The 17,230-nt window shown below is 39.4% G+C and overlaps 2 protein-coding genes across 8 annotated transcripts in view; one reads left to right on the forward strand and one right to left on the reverse strand.

Moving 5' to 3' along the window:
* Positions 1-17,230, reverse strand: part of PDE4D (phosphodiesterase 4D) — a 1,112,988-nt gene that overhangs the window by 850,768 nt on the left and 244,990 nt on the right. The window contains exon 1 of one of the 7 annotated variants that reach the window (XM_082382253.1): positions 9,966-10,429. The exons of the other annotated variants lie outside the window; for them this stretch is intronic. Coding sequence (XP_082238379.1) covers positions 9,966-10,414 — 449 coding nt within the window. The 5' untranslated portion in view covers positions 10,415-10,429. Of the gene's footprint in view, positions 1-9,965; positions 10,430-17,230 lie in introns of those variants that run through there. 7 annotated transcript variants of the gene reach the window in all.
* Positions 9,703-17,230, forward strand: part of LOC309624392 (uncharacterized protein) — a 133,687-nt gene continuing 126,159 nt past the window's right edge. The window contains exon 1 of the mRNA XM_082382569.1: positions 9,703-10,049. The gene's annotated coding sequence lies outside the window, so the exon portion shown is untranslated. The remainder of the gene's footprint in view (positions 10,050-17,230) is intronic.

The raw sequence follows: 17,230 nt of genomic DNA on the forward strand, positions 1-17,230 counted from the left end.
AGCCAACCTTGGGGGTTAATCAAGTTGGACTTGCTTGAGGGCTGCATTTGTAGGGACCAACCAAGTCAGAAAGAAGTATTTGAGGGAGAAATTGGGGAAAAAAACCCAAAATGTAGTTTCCCTAAAGACTAGGGAACAAGCACTTAAGGCATACAAATCAAAATAGGGTAACCAAATGAGAACAAGGGGCTGAACATTGAACAGAGGAGATGGAGTCTAGAGGAATTTTCCAAACTGGAGAACGCAGCTACGTTTAGCAGAGCACACACAGCATTCAGCACTAAAGGGGAAGCACTGGTATGAAGGCTAATTGGGGCTCCAAAGCTGATGGAGTTTCAATGAAATGCCTTTTGACATCAGGCCATCAGTACGTAGTTTTATAATAGCCATAGTTACAAACACATTCATACTTAATACTTTATATAGTGTAGGAAAGTTGTTGAAAACTTACACACCATTTCACAAGTATCCTTTTTACAAGATTCATAGGGAAATGGTCCTTTTAATTCTCAGAGTTAACACCAAGGCATTCTCCCAAACAACTAATTATTTTTTAACTTATTGGTACTGTGAATCTTGAACAGATAGTGTTTCCTTCCTTGGATTTGCTGATAGGAAGCTCAGAGCCAAATCTGTGATTCACTTCTACCAGTTACTCAGGAATCAATGGCATGCATTTTCGCTTCCCTATTTCATACTATTTTCACGCACTTATACTTTCTTCTGTTTGACATCCTCAGTTTACCTTGTAGTAGTAAGTTGTTTTGTGACACAATCATTTGCTTTTGAGGGAAGAGAGAAAAGTCAGATATAAATAAAATATGTTAACCTAAATAAATGGAAAATATTAGTTTTTTTTTATAAAAGGAGAAAATATATCTTCTGCTTATTATAAAAGCAACATATACTCATTTTAAAGGAAATCAGAGAAAAGAACATAAAACAAAATATCAAAGACCTCTCTTAACCATCCTTTCTTCTCATATCTATAACAATTAGTGCTTTTTCCTCCTGGAGAGAACATATGTATACATATATGCATAGGCCAAGTTCCCAAGCATGAAATTACTAGGTCAAAGGTATGCACGTTTAAAATTTTGCTACATGTTATTTGATTACCCACCAAGGTTTTCTTAATTTATACTCTCCACTAATGTATATTAGAAAGTGCCTACCTCTCCACGCCTTCTCCAATTCTTTGGAATTATTAATCTTTTTTATCTTTTTCCAAAACAGATGAAAAATTCAATAGCATTGATATTTTAATTTTTGTCTGTTCACAAGATAGAGAATCTTGGGCTTCCCTGGTGGCGCAGTGGTTGAGAATCTGCCTGCCAATGCAGGGGACACGGGTTCGAGCCCTGGTCTGGGAAGATCCCACATGCCACGGAGCAACTGGGCCCGTGAGCCACAACTACTGAGCCTGCGCGTCTGGAGCCTGTGCTCCGCAACAAGAGAGGCCGCGATAGTGAGAGGCCCGCGCACCGCGATGAAGAGCGGCCCCCGCTTGCCGCAACTAGAGAAAGCCCTTGCACAGAAACGAAGACCCAACACAGCCATAAATAAATAAATAAATAAATAAATAAATAAATAAATAAATAAATAATAAAAATAAAGGAATTCCTTTAAAAAAAAAAAAGATAGAGAATCTTTTCAAATGTATACTGTCATTAATCTTTCTTCCTTTTTGAATTGCCTCCTTATGTCCTTTGTCTATTTTTAATCTTAAGTTTTAATATTTTTATTATTGATTTTAAGTGTTTTTAATGGTGTGAGGTAAGGATCTTTTTTATTTCAACAAACTAATAAACACCATATTCTATAAAATTTATCCTGTTTTCACTGAATTGGAATGCTGCCCTTACTAAATCTTAAATTTTCACATATACATAGGTCTCATGTTTGACCCTTTATTCAGTTCCGTTGCTTTATTCCTAAATTAATATCACACTGTTTGAATTAAAAGACAATATGATATGTTCCGATATCTTATAGGAAAAACATCTTTTAATTTTTTTCAAAATGTTTTTTTACTATTTTTACACATACTTTAAGTCAATTACTTCTCTAAAATCCCACTGGGGATATGTCATTTGAAATAAGCCTGTGATTTTCTCTGTTTGAAGCGTTGCATTTTTTAAAAATCCCATTTCAAATGGATTCCTTTCAGTCATTCCAGTGAGACTATTACTCCATTGGTATGTGATGTTCTTACAATTGTTCCCTTAGTGAATTAGCTAATGACTTAGTTCACTTTAGAGCACAGTGCCTTAAATTTTGTCGATCACGGACTTGAGAATTTGATGAATGTTCTCCCCAAAATGTGTACCTACCCCCAAATGTAATAGATCCTCTAGAGCCAAAGAACCCAAAGTTAACAATTCACTCTGTAAAGGAATCTCTCTAAATAAAAACGGAGACATTATTCCACCAGAGTTATTTTCATTCTGATGTTGTTTTCTTACAAGTTGCATTCTCTCCCTTCATGATTATTATAATTTCTGCCTTCATAGTCTTAGTCAAATGATGGGCTGCTTCGCATCCAATACCAACCCATATATATCTCACAGTATGATGAAAAGATCACCGGACTAAGAGTTTTAAGGCTCAAGTCTGATTTCTGTCTTTAAATAAGTACATGTGTCTATTTCTGTGAGAATCGACATTCCCTTTGATCACCTATAAAATGAGCAAAATACCACCAGCTCTGTTTACTTCATAGAGATTATTAAGGAAATCAAATGTATCCTCTCTGAGAGAGCACAGACTGAAAAGGCAAGGTTTCATTATTATTAGTTCCCCATTTAAAACCTCAGCATTTGCCGAGGACCTATATAAACCATACTCTGTGAAAGATCCTGATGTACTTAATGGGTGAGGCAGAAATAAAACTGCAATTGGTAGCTGCTAGAGTATAGATATATGCAAAAATGCAATGTGAAAGCCCAGGAGAGAAAAAGATTCTTGTTTGTAGGAATATCCACAGAAGTGGTAATATACAAATTAAGTTTGAAAAGTTTCATGAGTTTTTACAAACTTTTCAAACTTAATTTGTAATAAGGAGGAGGTGGTGTAGGGCATAGGGAAAGCAGTTGAGAAGCAAGAAACAGCTTCAGAAAGAAAGAAATGTAAAAAGGCATAGAGAGCTCAGCACATGGCAAGAAGCTGAGTGTGGTGATTTTACAGGGTTTACAAAAGAGGATGAATAGCAAGACTTTTGGGAGAAAGAGACTGGGCTAACACTTTGAAAAGTCAGACTAAGATATTGAGATTTTAGTCTTGCAGGCAAAAAGAAATCATACAAGGCAGGCAAAAAGAAATCATACAAGGATTTCAGACAAGGGGATGATATTGGTTGGCTTGGAGTGTAAAATAGACTGCAGTCAGGAGAGATTAGACCTGGAGACCACTTAGGGGGCTATTGCAACTGTTTAGGGGACAGATGATGAAGGCTTGAACCAGGGAAATGACAATGGAAAATACAAGAGATATTTCTGAGGTAGAATCAAAAGATCTTGGTTGTCTCTGAAATCCAGGAGTTAAGGGAGAGGAAGAGCCTAAGGATACCACTGGCTTCAGACCACTGGATGAACGGTGATAACACACACTGAAACAGATCAATAAATGTAAATGCTTATATAGATGATAAAACATACCTTATTTCTTATTTAATTTCCAAAGTGGTTTGCTAAGGTGGTGATGGTGGTATGTGAGTATATGGGGTCAAATCAATTTAGCTGATGAATTTAAAAAAATAATGTGAAATGCCCTCTTCTCTGGGAGAATTTAGATTTCCTATTTTTAAATGTAGAAAAATGTTCCTCAGGGTAAAATTAACCACAACATCTTTTGAAATATAATAGAGTGTTATTTGGTATAATCCCTTAGCAACATTCCTGCTATGAGCCAGGACTAACAGAAATCAAGTTATAGACTCACATATTGTGTATTTTTAAACTTGTAGATGGATAGTAAGCTGTAAGAGGGACATAATTATACCAATGTTAGATTTGAGGCCTTTGAATAACTACCAAAAGTTGCTAACAGGGTTTAGTCTTTTTCCATTATTATTCTATATGATGTTTAAGAACTCTTCCCAAGATACTTTTCCAAAACCACATTCAAGTTTGGAGATAGAAATTAGTGACCAATTCATCACTGTATGTACGTGTTTGTGTGTGTGTGTGTGTGTGTGTGTATATGTGTGTGTGTGTATGAATGTATCCAAGTTGGAAAGTGAAAGAATATTTTGTTTTCTGAAGTGGTCTTTCATGCCAATATTTGAAGATTCCATTTACTCACAAATGCTTTTTAAGAGTAATTTTCAAACTTTTGATCTCAGGCTATATAGCCCGGGAGATGGGGACAGTCACCGTTAAAACATAGCCACAATGAGAAATGTAAAGTAATTGTCAGGAGATATGGGAGATATAAATTGTAGTTCTCATTCTGCCAGCAAACTATTCTGTAAAGTAATTTAACCCCACAGGACACATGTTTCTTCAAGTGTAAAAGCTGGGCAGTGGTAGGCCAGGTTAGTTTAAATTTAAGTCCCTCCCCATCTTGACATTCCATAGAGTTAGCATAGTTTTAGAGAAATGTATCTTGTGGATATTGCAGGTTATATATTTCCCTATCACTGCTCCATAAGTGGGCAACTGAACCAAGATGGTCCAATCAGAACGAGAGAAGGGCTTACGTATACTCCATGCTTGGCAGACAGGTTCTTACCTCTCTTTCCCTTCTACCTGCTCTCTCTCACCACTCCCCCCCCCCCACTTGGAAGGTATGCAATTTCAGAATAAAAAATGTAATGGATTCATGATATTTTTCTTCTGATGCACCAAAGTCTCAGAACACACAGAAATGTTGAAATTAGTGCTTTTTTAAAAAAATAAATTAAAAAAAAAAAGTCTAACACTGTTTTGGCAATATGTAGGAAATGTGAAAAACATGAATTTTGCCTTACTTTTTTGTTTAAATAACAAAATATTTAAATAATACCCTTAATGCCTTTACATATTAAAATTTAAATATGAAACTTTGTGTCAGTTATCCAATATTTTTTTAAAAGTTACTGTTTCCTAAAATCCAAAGTCTTAGATACACTGATGTAAAGAGTTTAAATGATCAAGTTTTCAATCAGTTATTTTGATAATGTGAAATCCAAATTTTGCATCATGAACTCAGATTACCATGACATCCCTTAATGGAGAAAAAAATACACTGCAAAACTTTGACAAAAATCAATCAAACATATTGATTGATTGAGAAATATCCTTTATAACCCACAGTAGAAAAGTAAAAACCTGAATTTTTTTAGTATTTAAATATTACAATAGAATTAATTTTTCCTTTCATTTAATGTATTGTGTTAATACATTTTAAAACCTAATGTCAAACAAGTCTTTTATAATATGCATGAGATTTATGAGCACAATTATTGTTCTTAGCTACTTTCCCTCTAAAATACCTAAATCAAATATTACTTTTTTGATATTTACATCTCTGTCACCTAGAATATTTTTATAATGTCCAAGGGTCACCTATGGTATTTGAATTTCTAACCTTAATTTTTTTTTCAATTTATTAAAAAAAAAATTCACCCATTTCTCCCACCCCAACCCCCCACGTCAAACAACCACAAATCTGTTCTTTGTATCTGTGAGCTTGTTTTTTGTTTTAGTTTTAGTTTTAATTTTTCTAGATTCCACATATAAGAGAGATCATTTGGTATTTGTCTTTCTCTCTCTGACTTATTTCACTTAGCATAATGCCCTCAAGGTCCATCCAGGTTATCAAATGGCAAGATTTCATTTTTTTGTATGGCTGAATAATATTCCTTTATGTATATATACCACAATTTCTTTATGCATTCATCCATCGATGTACACTTAGACTGTTTCCATATCTTGGTTATTATAAATTATACTGCAACGAACATAGGAGTGTGTATACATTTTCAAATTAGAGTTTTCCTTTCGTTGGATAAATACCCAGGAGTGGAACTGCTGGATCATATGGTAGTTCTATTTTAATTTTTTGAGGACCTCCATACTGTTTTCCACAGTGGCTGCACCAATTTACATTCCCACCAACAGTGCACGAGGGTTCCCTTTTCTCCACACCCTCACCAACACTTGTTATTTTCTTGTCTTTTTGATAATGACCTTTCTAACAGGTGTGAGGTGGTAACTCATTGTGGCTTTGATTTGCGTTCTTCTGATGATTAATGATGTAGAGCATTAATTTGTTATTGAGAATGTACAGCTCCTGTAGATTTAGAAAAGCATGTTACCGACAAGGAAAATATTTTGTTGTGTAAAAAGAAATCAAATAAATAATTAAGTCATTTATCAGTTTAAACAGCTGTTACATTTTGAGGAACTATAGCTTAAAATGATTAACTTGTTATATATATATTTTAAAGAGTGTAAATTTTTTTAATATTTCATTTGGTTCTCTTGGTAACATAAAGACTCATTCCTCTGGTAATTTTATTATTTCAGATTACTTCTACATTGGGATTAAAAAAATGAATCTACCTTGTTAGATACAATTTAATAAAAAATTTATTTAACATACCTACATTTTTCCATGGAATCAAAAGAACAGATCATGAAATGCCTGAGGATTGCCTCCTTCCTGTTTATACAAATTTCTTCATTAAACCAAGTATATATCTCTTTCCCAGTGCTTTTCGCACTGTAACTAATTCTCACAATTTCAGTCAAGATGGTAATATCTGGAAATGCTGCTATACATGCTAAAAATAGCCTTTTAAAAGACATATTTTTCTTGATAACCCATAGGGAATCATTCATCCATCCATCCATGAGGCTTTTCAGAGACATTAACTTGACAATTTTAGCCTTCCACTTGAATGATGGCACACGCAGGCATGTGCACACACACAGACTCTTCTTTGCATGTCTCACATGTTTGTTTCGTTTTCGAAGATCACTGAGAACAACCTGAAATGTTCTGATTATATTTAATTATCTGATTCTTTGATAATTCACTGTTTCATATTTATTATGATATTATATGCATCATATGAAGTGAACAAATACACTAGTTTGCCTCTCCTGTAATCATTAACAACACCAGTGTCGTGGCCAGGATTGCAAAAGTTAAAAATAAGGGTTAAAATCTCTCACTACTTCCGTATCCTATGCTGTCAATTTTTTAAAAAGTGGATGTAAACCACATCTCATTTTTGGTCCATTTGGACTTTATGAACTGTAGTATCAATCAATATAAACTTCATGTTCCGTTTTACGTATTTCTTGATTCTGTCAACACACCCAGGTTCTGCACACATTTATTTTAGCAGCACCCACTGCCTTTGTTGCGTCAGGAGACTTGGGGTTCAGTCTTGGCTCTGACACTCATAGTCCATGTGTTGCCGAACAAGTCACTCACATCCTCTAGGTCTCAGTGTTCTTATCTATAAAGTGGACAGAGTGCCATTTCATCTCAGTGTTGTTAATAGGTTCAAATAATTAATGTGATTTGGGGGATAATTTTAAAGCATTGCTACTATTCTCTTTAAAGTATGCAAGTAATACCCATGCCCCCTTGAAAAACACATTTATTTGTAAAAGCAACTCTATTAAGGAAATCTTGACATGCAATGTACGAGTGTTTAGAAAATACATAAGTGATGTAAAGATCCTTAAATAGAATGACAATGATTTATCAGATGAGCCACAGTGGAAGCTATGTGTAAATATTATACATCTTAGTTTTCTGTAAACCATTCAACTAACAAATTTCAAATAGAACAATTAATCAGTGTAGAGAGCACAGCAAAAAATAAATTCAAATCAGCAATGCAATACCTCTATTCCAATTAGCTCATTTTTCCCCCCTCCACCCTCTCAGCCATATTCTATTTTATTTTTAAAAAGGAAGTTAAGTAAGAGACTCTACAAAGTCAATCAACCCACAGAGTAAGCTAGAACTCTTATTCTTATTTAATGTTTACTAAGGGCTCAGCCTCACAAAAATTTTCTGTTCATAGGTCAAATATACAAAGTGCCATGCTTGCCTTTATTCCACTTTTGGGGACCCACATACATACTGTTCAGCCCAAGTGGAGGACACCCACCTGTGCAAACAAAGGGTAAAACTGCGTGTGGGTTTTAGCGGTGTGGGCTATAAAAATGAAACTTGCATATTAATTTTATGAATGTCTGCAAATCACAGCAATCTTCAGAGTTTAAATTGATCTGAATTGATATTAACTACAATTCTCACTCTTCATACCTAACAGGTACAGTGACATCACCAGGAACAATGTACCTGGGGGTGTGAGGAAGGGAAAGGGTGTGAGAAGCATCTGTGCACATCAGGGTTGGTATGTTCTATTGGACTGGATTCCCTTTGAGCTTAGTATATACAACATAAAGAGAGAAGAGAAGGAAAGGGAAGGCAAGGAGGGAGGGAGGGAGGGAAGGAAGGAAGGAAGGAAGGGGAGGGAGAGGGAGAGGGAGAGGGAGAGAGAGAGAGAGAGAGAGAGAGAGAGAGAGAGAGAGAGAGAGAGAGAGAGAGAGAGTGAGAGAGAAACTCAGAAAAACACATTTGAACACTATTAAGATTTTCTGATAAATCCAACTTACTGTCAGTTAGACATGGACAAACAATCCCAGCCCCGGGTTTTCCTGTTTCCACACCCAGCCTCCATTTACAATTTACAATTACCCATGATCCAGATATGTGACTTGGACTTGTGGTCCATCAATGTCTGCCCAAGTCTAAGATTAGTGATGACAGCCCTACTTTGCCATTAGGCGTGCCAAGGATCTGCAGCTCCTGAAACATTTGTGTGTGCTCGCGTCCGCGCGGGGGAGGGGCTTCGTGGCTTGGAGGGCCTGGGACAGGGTAAAAAACGAGCTGTTTCTGGGTTGCCAGGAAAGGAACCGATTGCCGGCCCAACTTCCACCACCATGCCTGAGTCGAGAATCTGGAGCTGACTACTCAGAGCAGCTGTAATTTGTTCTTACACTAGTCATTTCCTTGGAGTTGGAGCGGTTGGCATCTATTGGTATTAAAACTCCGGGTGAAATGCCACTTCCCTGCCCTGTCTTCCGGAGCAATTTACGTTAAGGGGAAAATCACTGTAATCAAATCTCGACGCCTTGCCTTCTGCTAAAACGAGGTGCTTTCTTCCTGGGATTTTGCAGGGACGACTCGATACACAAATGCTTGCACACACCACACACCGCCACAGTGTAACTCCCACAGCGTCCTCTCTCCCTCCCTCCTTCCATCCCTCCCTCCCTCCCTCTCGTAAGGATTGCTGAACCTTTTGCTCCAAACTCTCCAGGTCACCCACGTGTTTGTTCTCCCCTTTCGCTGTTCAATTTACTTCCCGACTTGACAAAGAGAAACTAGAGTTGTTCTCGGGCTTTTAGCCACAATTCTGGGACCAAGCTTTCTCACCCATTCCCCCACCCCCTGCCCCAATCAGAACTGCCCCGCCAACCCCTCTTACTCTGGGGGTTGTAGACAGATTACTGGGTGTTTCCCTGGCTCAAACCCCCCGCCTCCCTTCCTTCACCCTTCCTCCTCTTCCACCCGGAGAAAAGGGAATTCGCCTGTTTAGTCTCACTCGCCAGGGTGGGATGGAAGGGGGGGGGGAGGGAGCGGTGGGTGGTATATACGACTGGGAACCTCTCTCTCTCTCTCTCTCTCTCTCCCTCTCTCTCCCTCTCTCTCTCTCTCATACACTCACACGCACACTCAACATTTACGCCGTACTTCTGGGGTCTCTTACACACACCTGAATCGTAACCTTTCCAGCAAGGACAGACACGCCCCTGCTCGCCCTCCCGCGATCCCCAGAATAGAATGTGGCCCTGGGTCCGGGAAAGCCAGTGATCAATAGACCACAGAGGAGATTCTGAACCCCGGGGAGGTGGTCCCTTGCCTGAGCAGGGGAGGGGGCGCTCTCCACTCACCGCCTGAGTCCCTGGAACGACGAGGGCCAGGACATCCTGGATTTCTTCAGGCCCGGCCGGTGGCCGGTCTCCACGGCGTAGGAGGTGCGGTCCATGGCGCGGCAGTACAGGTAGCGCTCGGTGTCCGAGTAGCCGCGGTGCCGGACGCGGCCCGTGGCCCCGCTCGAGGCGTAACGGCCGCGAGCGGCCCCGGGCGGCGGGGGCGGGGGCGGGGGCAGGGGGGGCGGCGGCGGCTGCAGGGGGCACGGGGGCTGGGGCGAGGGCGGCGGCGGCGGGGGCAGGTGGTGATGGGGGTGCAGGAGGCGGAACTGGGGCTGCCGGAGCGGGTACTGGTGGTGCTGCTCTTGCCTCCAGAGGTGCTTGGGGGCTTTGAGCGCGGCCCCGCCGGCGCCGTCGCTGCCCTCGCCGCCGCCCGCCCTGGCCGGCGGGCTGCTGCCCTCTGCCTCCATCCCGGCTCGCGGCTCCGCGCCCTGCTGCCCAGCCCGGTTCACGGCGCTGGCCCGAGCGCCTCCCCGATGCTGCCGCCGCCGCCGCCGCCGCCGCTTCTGGAGCCGAGCAGAGGCTGGGCTCAGCTTCCCACTTGAAGCCACCAGAGGCTTGAGACGACCGAAAGGGGGCTCTGCCAGCGGGAGGGGTCACGAAACGCGACAGGGCTCCCTCCACAGTGGTTTGGGCAGAGACACGCTCCTGGGCTCCCCGAGTCACCCAGACTAAGGAGCGCGGCGCGCGGCTTCCCCAGCGGTCTGTGCCTCCTTGCTCGCTTTCCTCTTGCCTTCCTTCCTTTGGGCGCCGGCGGCCAGAGCAGGAATTGTTAGCAGCTGGAGCTGCAGCAGCCGCAGCAGCGGCACGAGTAGCCGCCTCCTCGGTCCAGGGCCCCCGAACCCCGATCCCGGAGCTGCTGAAAAGTTGGACAGCTCCTGAGTGGTGAGCCCGAGCTGTGACTTTCTCCAAAACCACCCCAGCCAGTCAGGAGTCAGACCTGTCGTCCTGATCCTTCCCCTCCCCGTGCCCCCGCCTCCCTCCCCCGACAGCCCCTACTGCCCCTGAGGTTTCCTCTTCACCTCCGCTTGCCTCAATCCTCTTGGAGAAATGGAGTCTGGTGGTTCCGGGCTGATTCTCAGAGCTTGTTGACGAAGAGCCCCATGCTGGAGCTTCCAGAGAAGAGGGATGTGACCTGGCAAAGTTGCCCAGAATGGTGTGTGTGCACGTCGCTGAAAAATTGGATCTAGGTGAAGATCCAATATTAGGATTAGTTCAGTCTCTGTTCCTGACATAGGATTAAGTATTGTGTGGATCATAGCAGGGAGAGTTCCCAATGTTTCCTCTTGAAGACCTTCCTCCAACTGGTAGCTTGTATTGCTGCTGCTTCTGTGATTAAGATCTCCAGCAGTGGTCCTAGTTGGAAATCAAGGCGAGCCTGTTGCCATGGCTGAGCTAGCTGACCACAGTTAAGGATGGGGTACCTTTTCTATTACAAACCTCTGGTTATCGTCAGTGGTTTCCACCATCAGCGCCTGCCTGCAATTTTGCCTTTCTGCCACTTCCAACAGAACACAGCTCTAGTACCAAAGCATTTTAAAACATATCGTATCATTATTATTCCACAGAAATTAGAGTCATATTTGACACTAAAATCCAAATGCAATTTTTATTTGTCTTCCTTTAATTTGTATTTTCCTGCCATGTTGAATATTTTGGAGAAGCCAAGAGAATTTCAGAGCAATATATACTTTTTCCTGTACCTTTTTTATATTGCCACATTCCTTAAAGATCATATGTCATTTACTCACTGTTAAAATAATCCTAGAATTAGATTTTGTGGGCGTTACCACAGAACCATCCATTATTTGAAATATAAATATATTTAGGGCTCACAATAGCTTGTTGGCAGCATAATTATTCCATTCTCTGCACACACTCAATCTTCACATAATTGAATACGTGCATTTTATGCATATCATATAGTGAATACTAAAGTACCAGAATCAGGAACCAACTCACAGATTCTCCAGAGTGCTGAAAATCCAGTGTTCTCCATACAGTGGATGATCAGTGTAAACACCATTTGGGAAATCACATCAATGAAAATAAATGCTCACTTGGCTTGTTAGTAAGAACAGTCTATAAAATGTGCAAGTGTCCCCTTCTCTAAGTGGGAGGATTAAATTTAATCCTTTGCAAAAAGACCCTTGGCATCTCTTTATGGGCTTTTTTTCTTGCTTTTTATGGTAGGAAATGCCCCTTCCTCCAACATTTCAGTATTGGCACTCTGCCATACGTGGCCCATGCACAAAATCTGAGAAAGGCTATGTCTTGAGAGGAACAGGGCAGTCTCCCAAGTACCACTTCCCTCCATATATGACTGAAAACATACTTGACTGAGGCACTCTCTCTCCCCTTTACAGACACAAGTGTGACTAATGGCAGTGGACAAAGCATTTTCCATGCCTAGGAAGGCATTGAGCTGATATCTTTCCAAACACGAAAGGAGAGAAAAGGAAGTGTTATGGAGTATAAACTGCTTATTTTCTTTTAATTCATTGCGTTGTTAACGTTTGGAACCATTTCAGAGAAGTGTACAAATTTCTTCTTTCCCCTGAAATGCTTGCCACCTTGCTCCTCAGTATAACTATGACAAAATATCTCTATCCATAATTCTTATTTTCACTCCTCAAATACTACTAGTACAAGCAGTTTATGATCTTCTTTCCGGAATAAATAGAATAATTCAAATCTAACCTGCTTCTCTAAAACTGTCAGTTTTCAACTTCCTTTTAATTTGTGAACTTTTCTTATATTCTCCATTTATTTAAAAAAATGATTTCTTTGTTTTATTATATAATTACAAGCCGAGTATATTTTACGTGTAAAAAAATCATTTACATACTACCTTCTAACATGTTCCCAACTTTGAGAGTTTTCAATTTCTCTTATAATTTCTCTTATAATAATTTTCTCTTATAATTATTGATAGTAGTATATTGTGTGACCTTTGAGCGAAGACATCTTGGATTCCAGTCTACCACTTCCTATCCATGTGCCCTTAGCTAAATTACGAACCCTCCATTTCTCTTAAATGCAAGTAGTACTACTATTACCTACTTCCCAGAGTCTGCTGATTATTTAGTGAAATAATACTTAGCACAATACATTACATAAAATAAATGTTTAATAAAAGCTAGCAATTTTCATTATTCCTGCCAGACTTGGAAGAATGCTAAATATTATTTTCATCATTGGTTCCCAACCTTGGCTGCACCTAGGGAGTATCACTGAGAGGACTTGAAAAATGCCTGATGCTGAATGCTAGACCAGTGATTTCAAACTGGGATGTTATCAGAATCACCTGGAGAGCAAATCAAGCACCCAAAGGCCCAGGTTCCTTGAATTAGGATAGCGCTTGGGGCTTTGTATGGTTACCAAGTTTGCCAGGTGATTCTGGTTCAGACTAAAGTTTTGAAATCATTCCTGTGCCCCAACAAGTGAAATTAGTATTTCTCAGAAGAGGAACCAGACAAGAGCACTTAAAAAAACTCCTTAGGTGAGTCAATATCTATATCAATAACTACTGATCCAGACCTACTCCCTTATTACGTGGTTGCAAAGACACTGCAGGTGCTCTTTGTTGACTTCCCCTTGGGACTCACTTTCTGGAAAAACCAGTTTAAGAGCCCAGATCCCATGAAAATATATACTTTATCTATTACTCTAGTTGTCTCTATGTTAAAAGAAAGTCTTATACTGTTAAAAATGAGCACTCCAAATCTTCTACTTAAAAACTCTTCTCATTAATCTAGGGGGTGCCTACTCATATTTGAAACAACCAAAACATGGAAATATTCAATTGACTCATTGGTTTTCCGTGCTTATATGTCATATAAATTATCCATTTTCCCCACTGAATGATCATAGATGTTGGAGTTTTATGGGACAGTCCAAAAGTGTGTTTACAACCTGGACTTTTCACTTTTTATACAGATATGCTGATGGTGAGTAGTGAAAGCTTTCAAAGATGCCCCATATGAACACAATAATTATAAAGTCCAGGTAAATGATCAGTGTATTTCTTTTTCTGAATAAACCTAAATAAGCAGTTAGTTGGTGCCATTACCATGAGACAGAGTATTATACAACACTACTACCACTCTTTTCTGCCAACGCCTTTCCAATCTGCCCTAGAGAGCCAGTCAATCACTCAACATGCTGCTGGGCACTTAACAAGGGAGAACATTATTGTCAATAATGATGGAGAGTTCTGGCAGAAATGTTGTCAATCGAAAGTTAGGCATCATTTCTATCCAGAACACAGAATTAAGTGGTAAACTACAATAACTAAGAGTCCATTTCTAACTTGGTGATGGGAGGAGGATTTCAATGAAGCTTTTAAAATTAATTTTTATTGAAGTATAGTTGATTTACAATGTTGTGTTAGTTTCAGGTGTACAGCAAAGTGAATCAGTAATACATATACATATATCCACTATTTTTTAGATTCTTTTCCCATATAAGCCATTACAGACTACTGAGTAGAGTTCCCTGTGCTATACAGTAGGTCCTTGTTAGTTATCTATTTTACATATAGTAGTATGTATATGTCAATCTCAATCTCCCAGTTTATTCCTCCCTGTCTCTTAACCCTGCTAACCATAAGTTTGTTTTCTATGTCTGTAACTCTATTTCTGTTTTGTAGATAAGTTCATTTGTACCCTTTTTTTAGATACCACATATAAATGATATCATATGATATTTGTCTTTCTCTGTCTGACTTCAGTCAGTATGATAATCCCTAGGTCCATCCACGTTGCTGCAAATGGCATTATTTCAGTCTTTTTTTATGGCTGAGTACTATTCCACTGTATATATGTACCACATTGTCTTTATACATTCCTCTGTTGATGAACATTTAGGTTGCTTCCATGTCCTGGCTATTGTAAATAGTGCTGCTGTGAACATTGGAGTGGATGTATCTTTTCAAATTATGGTTTTCGCCAGATACATGCCCAGAGTGGGATTGCTGGATCATATGGTAGCTCTATTTTTAGTTTTTTAAGGAACCTCCATGCTGTTCTCTATAAGAAACATTTTTTTTGCATATATCCTATGTATACTTGAACACACATGTGCTATTTTGATAGGGTGCATTAATTCAATGCCAAACAGCATAAAGTTGGAAATTTTAATCATCAATATTGTCTTATATAAGGCTAATCTGCTGACTGGTTAGAAATACCCAAAGGGTGCATTCAGTCTTAGATTTCCCCTAGGTTTTCAATGTTTTTTAGTATTTCCTTGAGCCATAAAAGGACTCTGAAAATTGTAAAAATCTATACACATATTAAATAGTATACATTGTCAATATTACCACTATAAATACTAGTACTAAAGTCTCTATCCCATTATTTCCAATATATTAAGTCATTTTCAGTATTTTTTCTCTGATATGAAACAAACAGCAATATGCAATAAATGTCAAAGTAAGAAATGCTACTCTTGAGCATATTTGCCTTTGACTAGCACATTGATGCTAATTCAGTAGCAATTTGTTGGTTGGTCCACAGGTTTCAGTACTACCACAAAGCAATTTTGTAACTTTCTAGTGACACCACTCCATTTGTCAATTCAAATTAGAAAATATAGTTTATATACTATCTGCTAATTGCCATGCAGACTTTGGTATTTCATGGATGAACATGAAAAAATACTTGTCCTCAAGGAGCTTAGTGTTTTGTAGGGGAAATAAATACATAAGTTGCTGTAAGCCAGGGGGAAGGGAGTGGGAGGGAGAGAGAGAGAGAAGTTTTGATGGGGATATGTAGTGTCTCCTGTGGAAACACAAGAGGGGATATTCAATTCTTAAGGCTCAATGAGTCTTCACAATGAGAGAGTGGTATCTAAGCTGAGACCAAGATCTTATGTACAAATTGGAATTAGCTAATCTCATTTTGTATGAATATATTTGTGTGACTGTGTATGTGTGTGCCTTGGGGAATGTCAAAGGGTAAAGGCATTCTGGGCAGAAACTGACATAGGCAAAAACTTAGAGATGAGAGAAATTATGGGGCATTGGACATTCAGAAAATGGCAAGTGATTCTGTAAATCTGTGAGGGCAGGTAGGCATATGCAAACATCTGATGATGAATCACCTCTTATGAAGTGCCCCCTCAAGCCAATATGGTGACTTTGTGTCAGTTATCAAAAGGGGCCCTTTCTGGGTGGATCAGGTTTTAAGGTTGATGGGTAGGATGCAAAAAGAGAATAAATCAAAGATATGAGAGGAAGAAGGAGGGTAAGAGAGCTGTCCCTGAGAAGGCGAGGGTGGATTAAACTCTAAGATAGAGACGGAAGCCTTTGCCTTAAATTAGACAAAAGCCAACACTTCCATTGTGACAGGAGAGAAATGGGAAAGGATGAATTCAGATGGAAATAAGTTTATTGCATTTATTGAATATTTAACTTTTGGCATTCTGCCAAACACTTCTCATGCATTATTTTATTTAATCTTTTTAACAATGCACTTCTTTCTTCACATTAACATTTTGAAAATCATAATGAGTCTTTCAACGGAGACTAAAAGGACAGTGCTAGTCTCCTGCAGATGTTGAGTATAGCCTGGCTGACCTTAACTCTACATAGAAAACACATGTGCACCTGATTGTCTCAACATTAATTACTTCATTCAACCAATATTTATTGAAAATTTAATATGTGCCAAACACTAAGTTCTGGAGTAAAAGAATTGAAAACAGAAAAGTTCTTGTTCTCCTGTTCTAATTGGAAGAGACAGAATAAACACCCAGACAAAGATATAAATAGGTCAGATATCGCTAAGTGCTATAAAACAAATTGAAGCAAATTAAAAACTTAGAATATGGTATTTGAGAGTGGTATTTTGGAAATGGTGGTCAAGGAAGATCCTACCCTTCTCTGATAGGGTAGAATTTAAGTAAAAACCTGAAGGAAGTAAGGGAGTGAGACAGTGCTCCAGGTTATGGAAAAAGCAAGTGGAAAGACATTGACATAGCAGCAAGTCTGTTATATTTGAGAAATACTAAGCTGACCAGTGGCCTGGGGTGAAGTGAGTTGGAGGCTATCTGGAAATGAGGACAGATCAAGAAGGACCATGTTGGTCATGGTAAGAACTTTGGATTTGTTACTTGTTTCATAGAGCAACATATAGTTGAATTTTAGACTTAAATTATATTCAGACACCTAATAATCATTTAAAATGTCTTTGAAAGACTATGCCTAATTGAAGAGATGTTAC

Source organism: Balaenoptera borealis (genome assembly GCF_965194805.1).
Source record: "Balaenoptera borealis genome assembly, chromosome: 2".
In the NCBI taxonomy this organism is placed as follows: domain Eukaryota; kingdom Metazoa; phylum Chordata; class Mammalia; order Artiodactyla; family Balaenopteridae; genus Balaenoptera; species Balaenoptera borealis.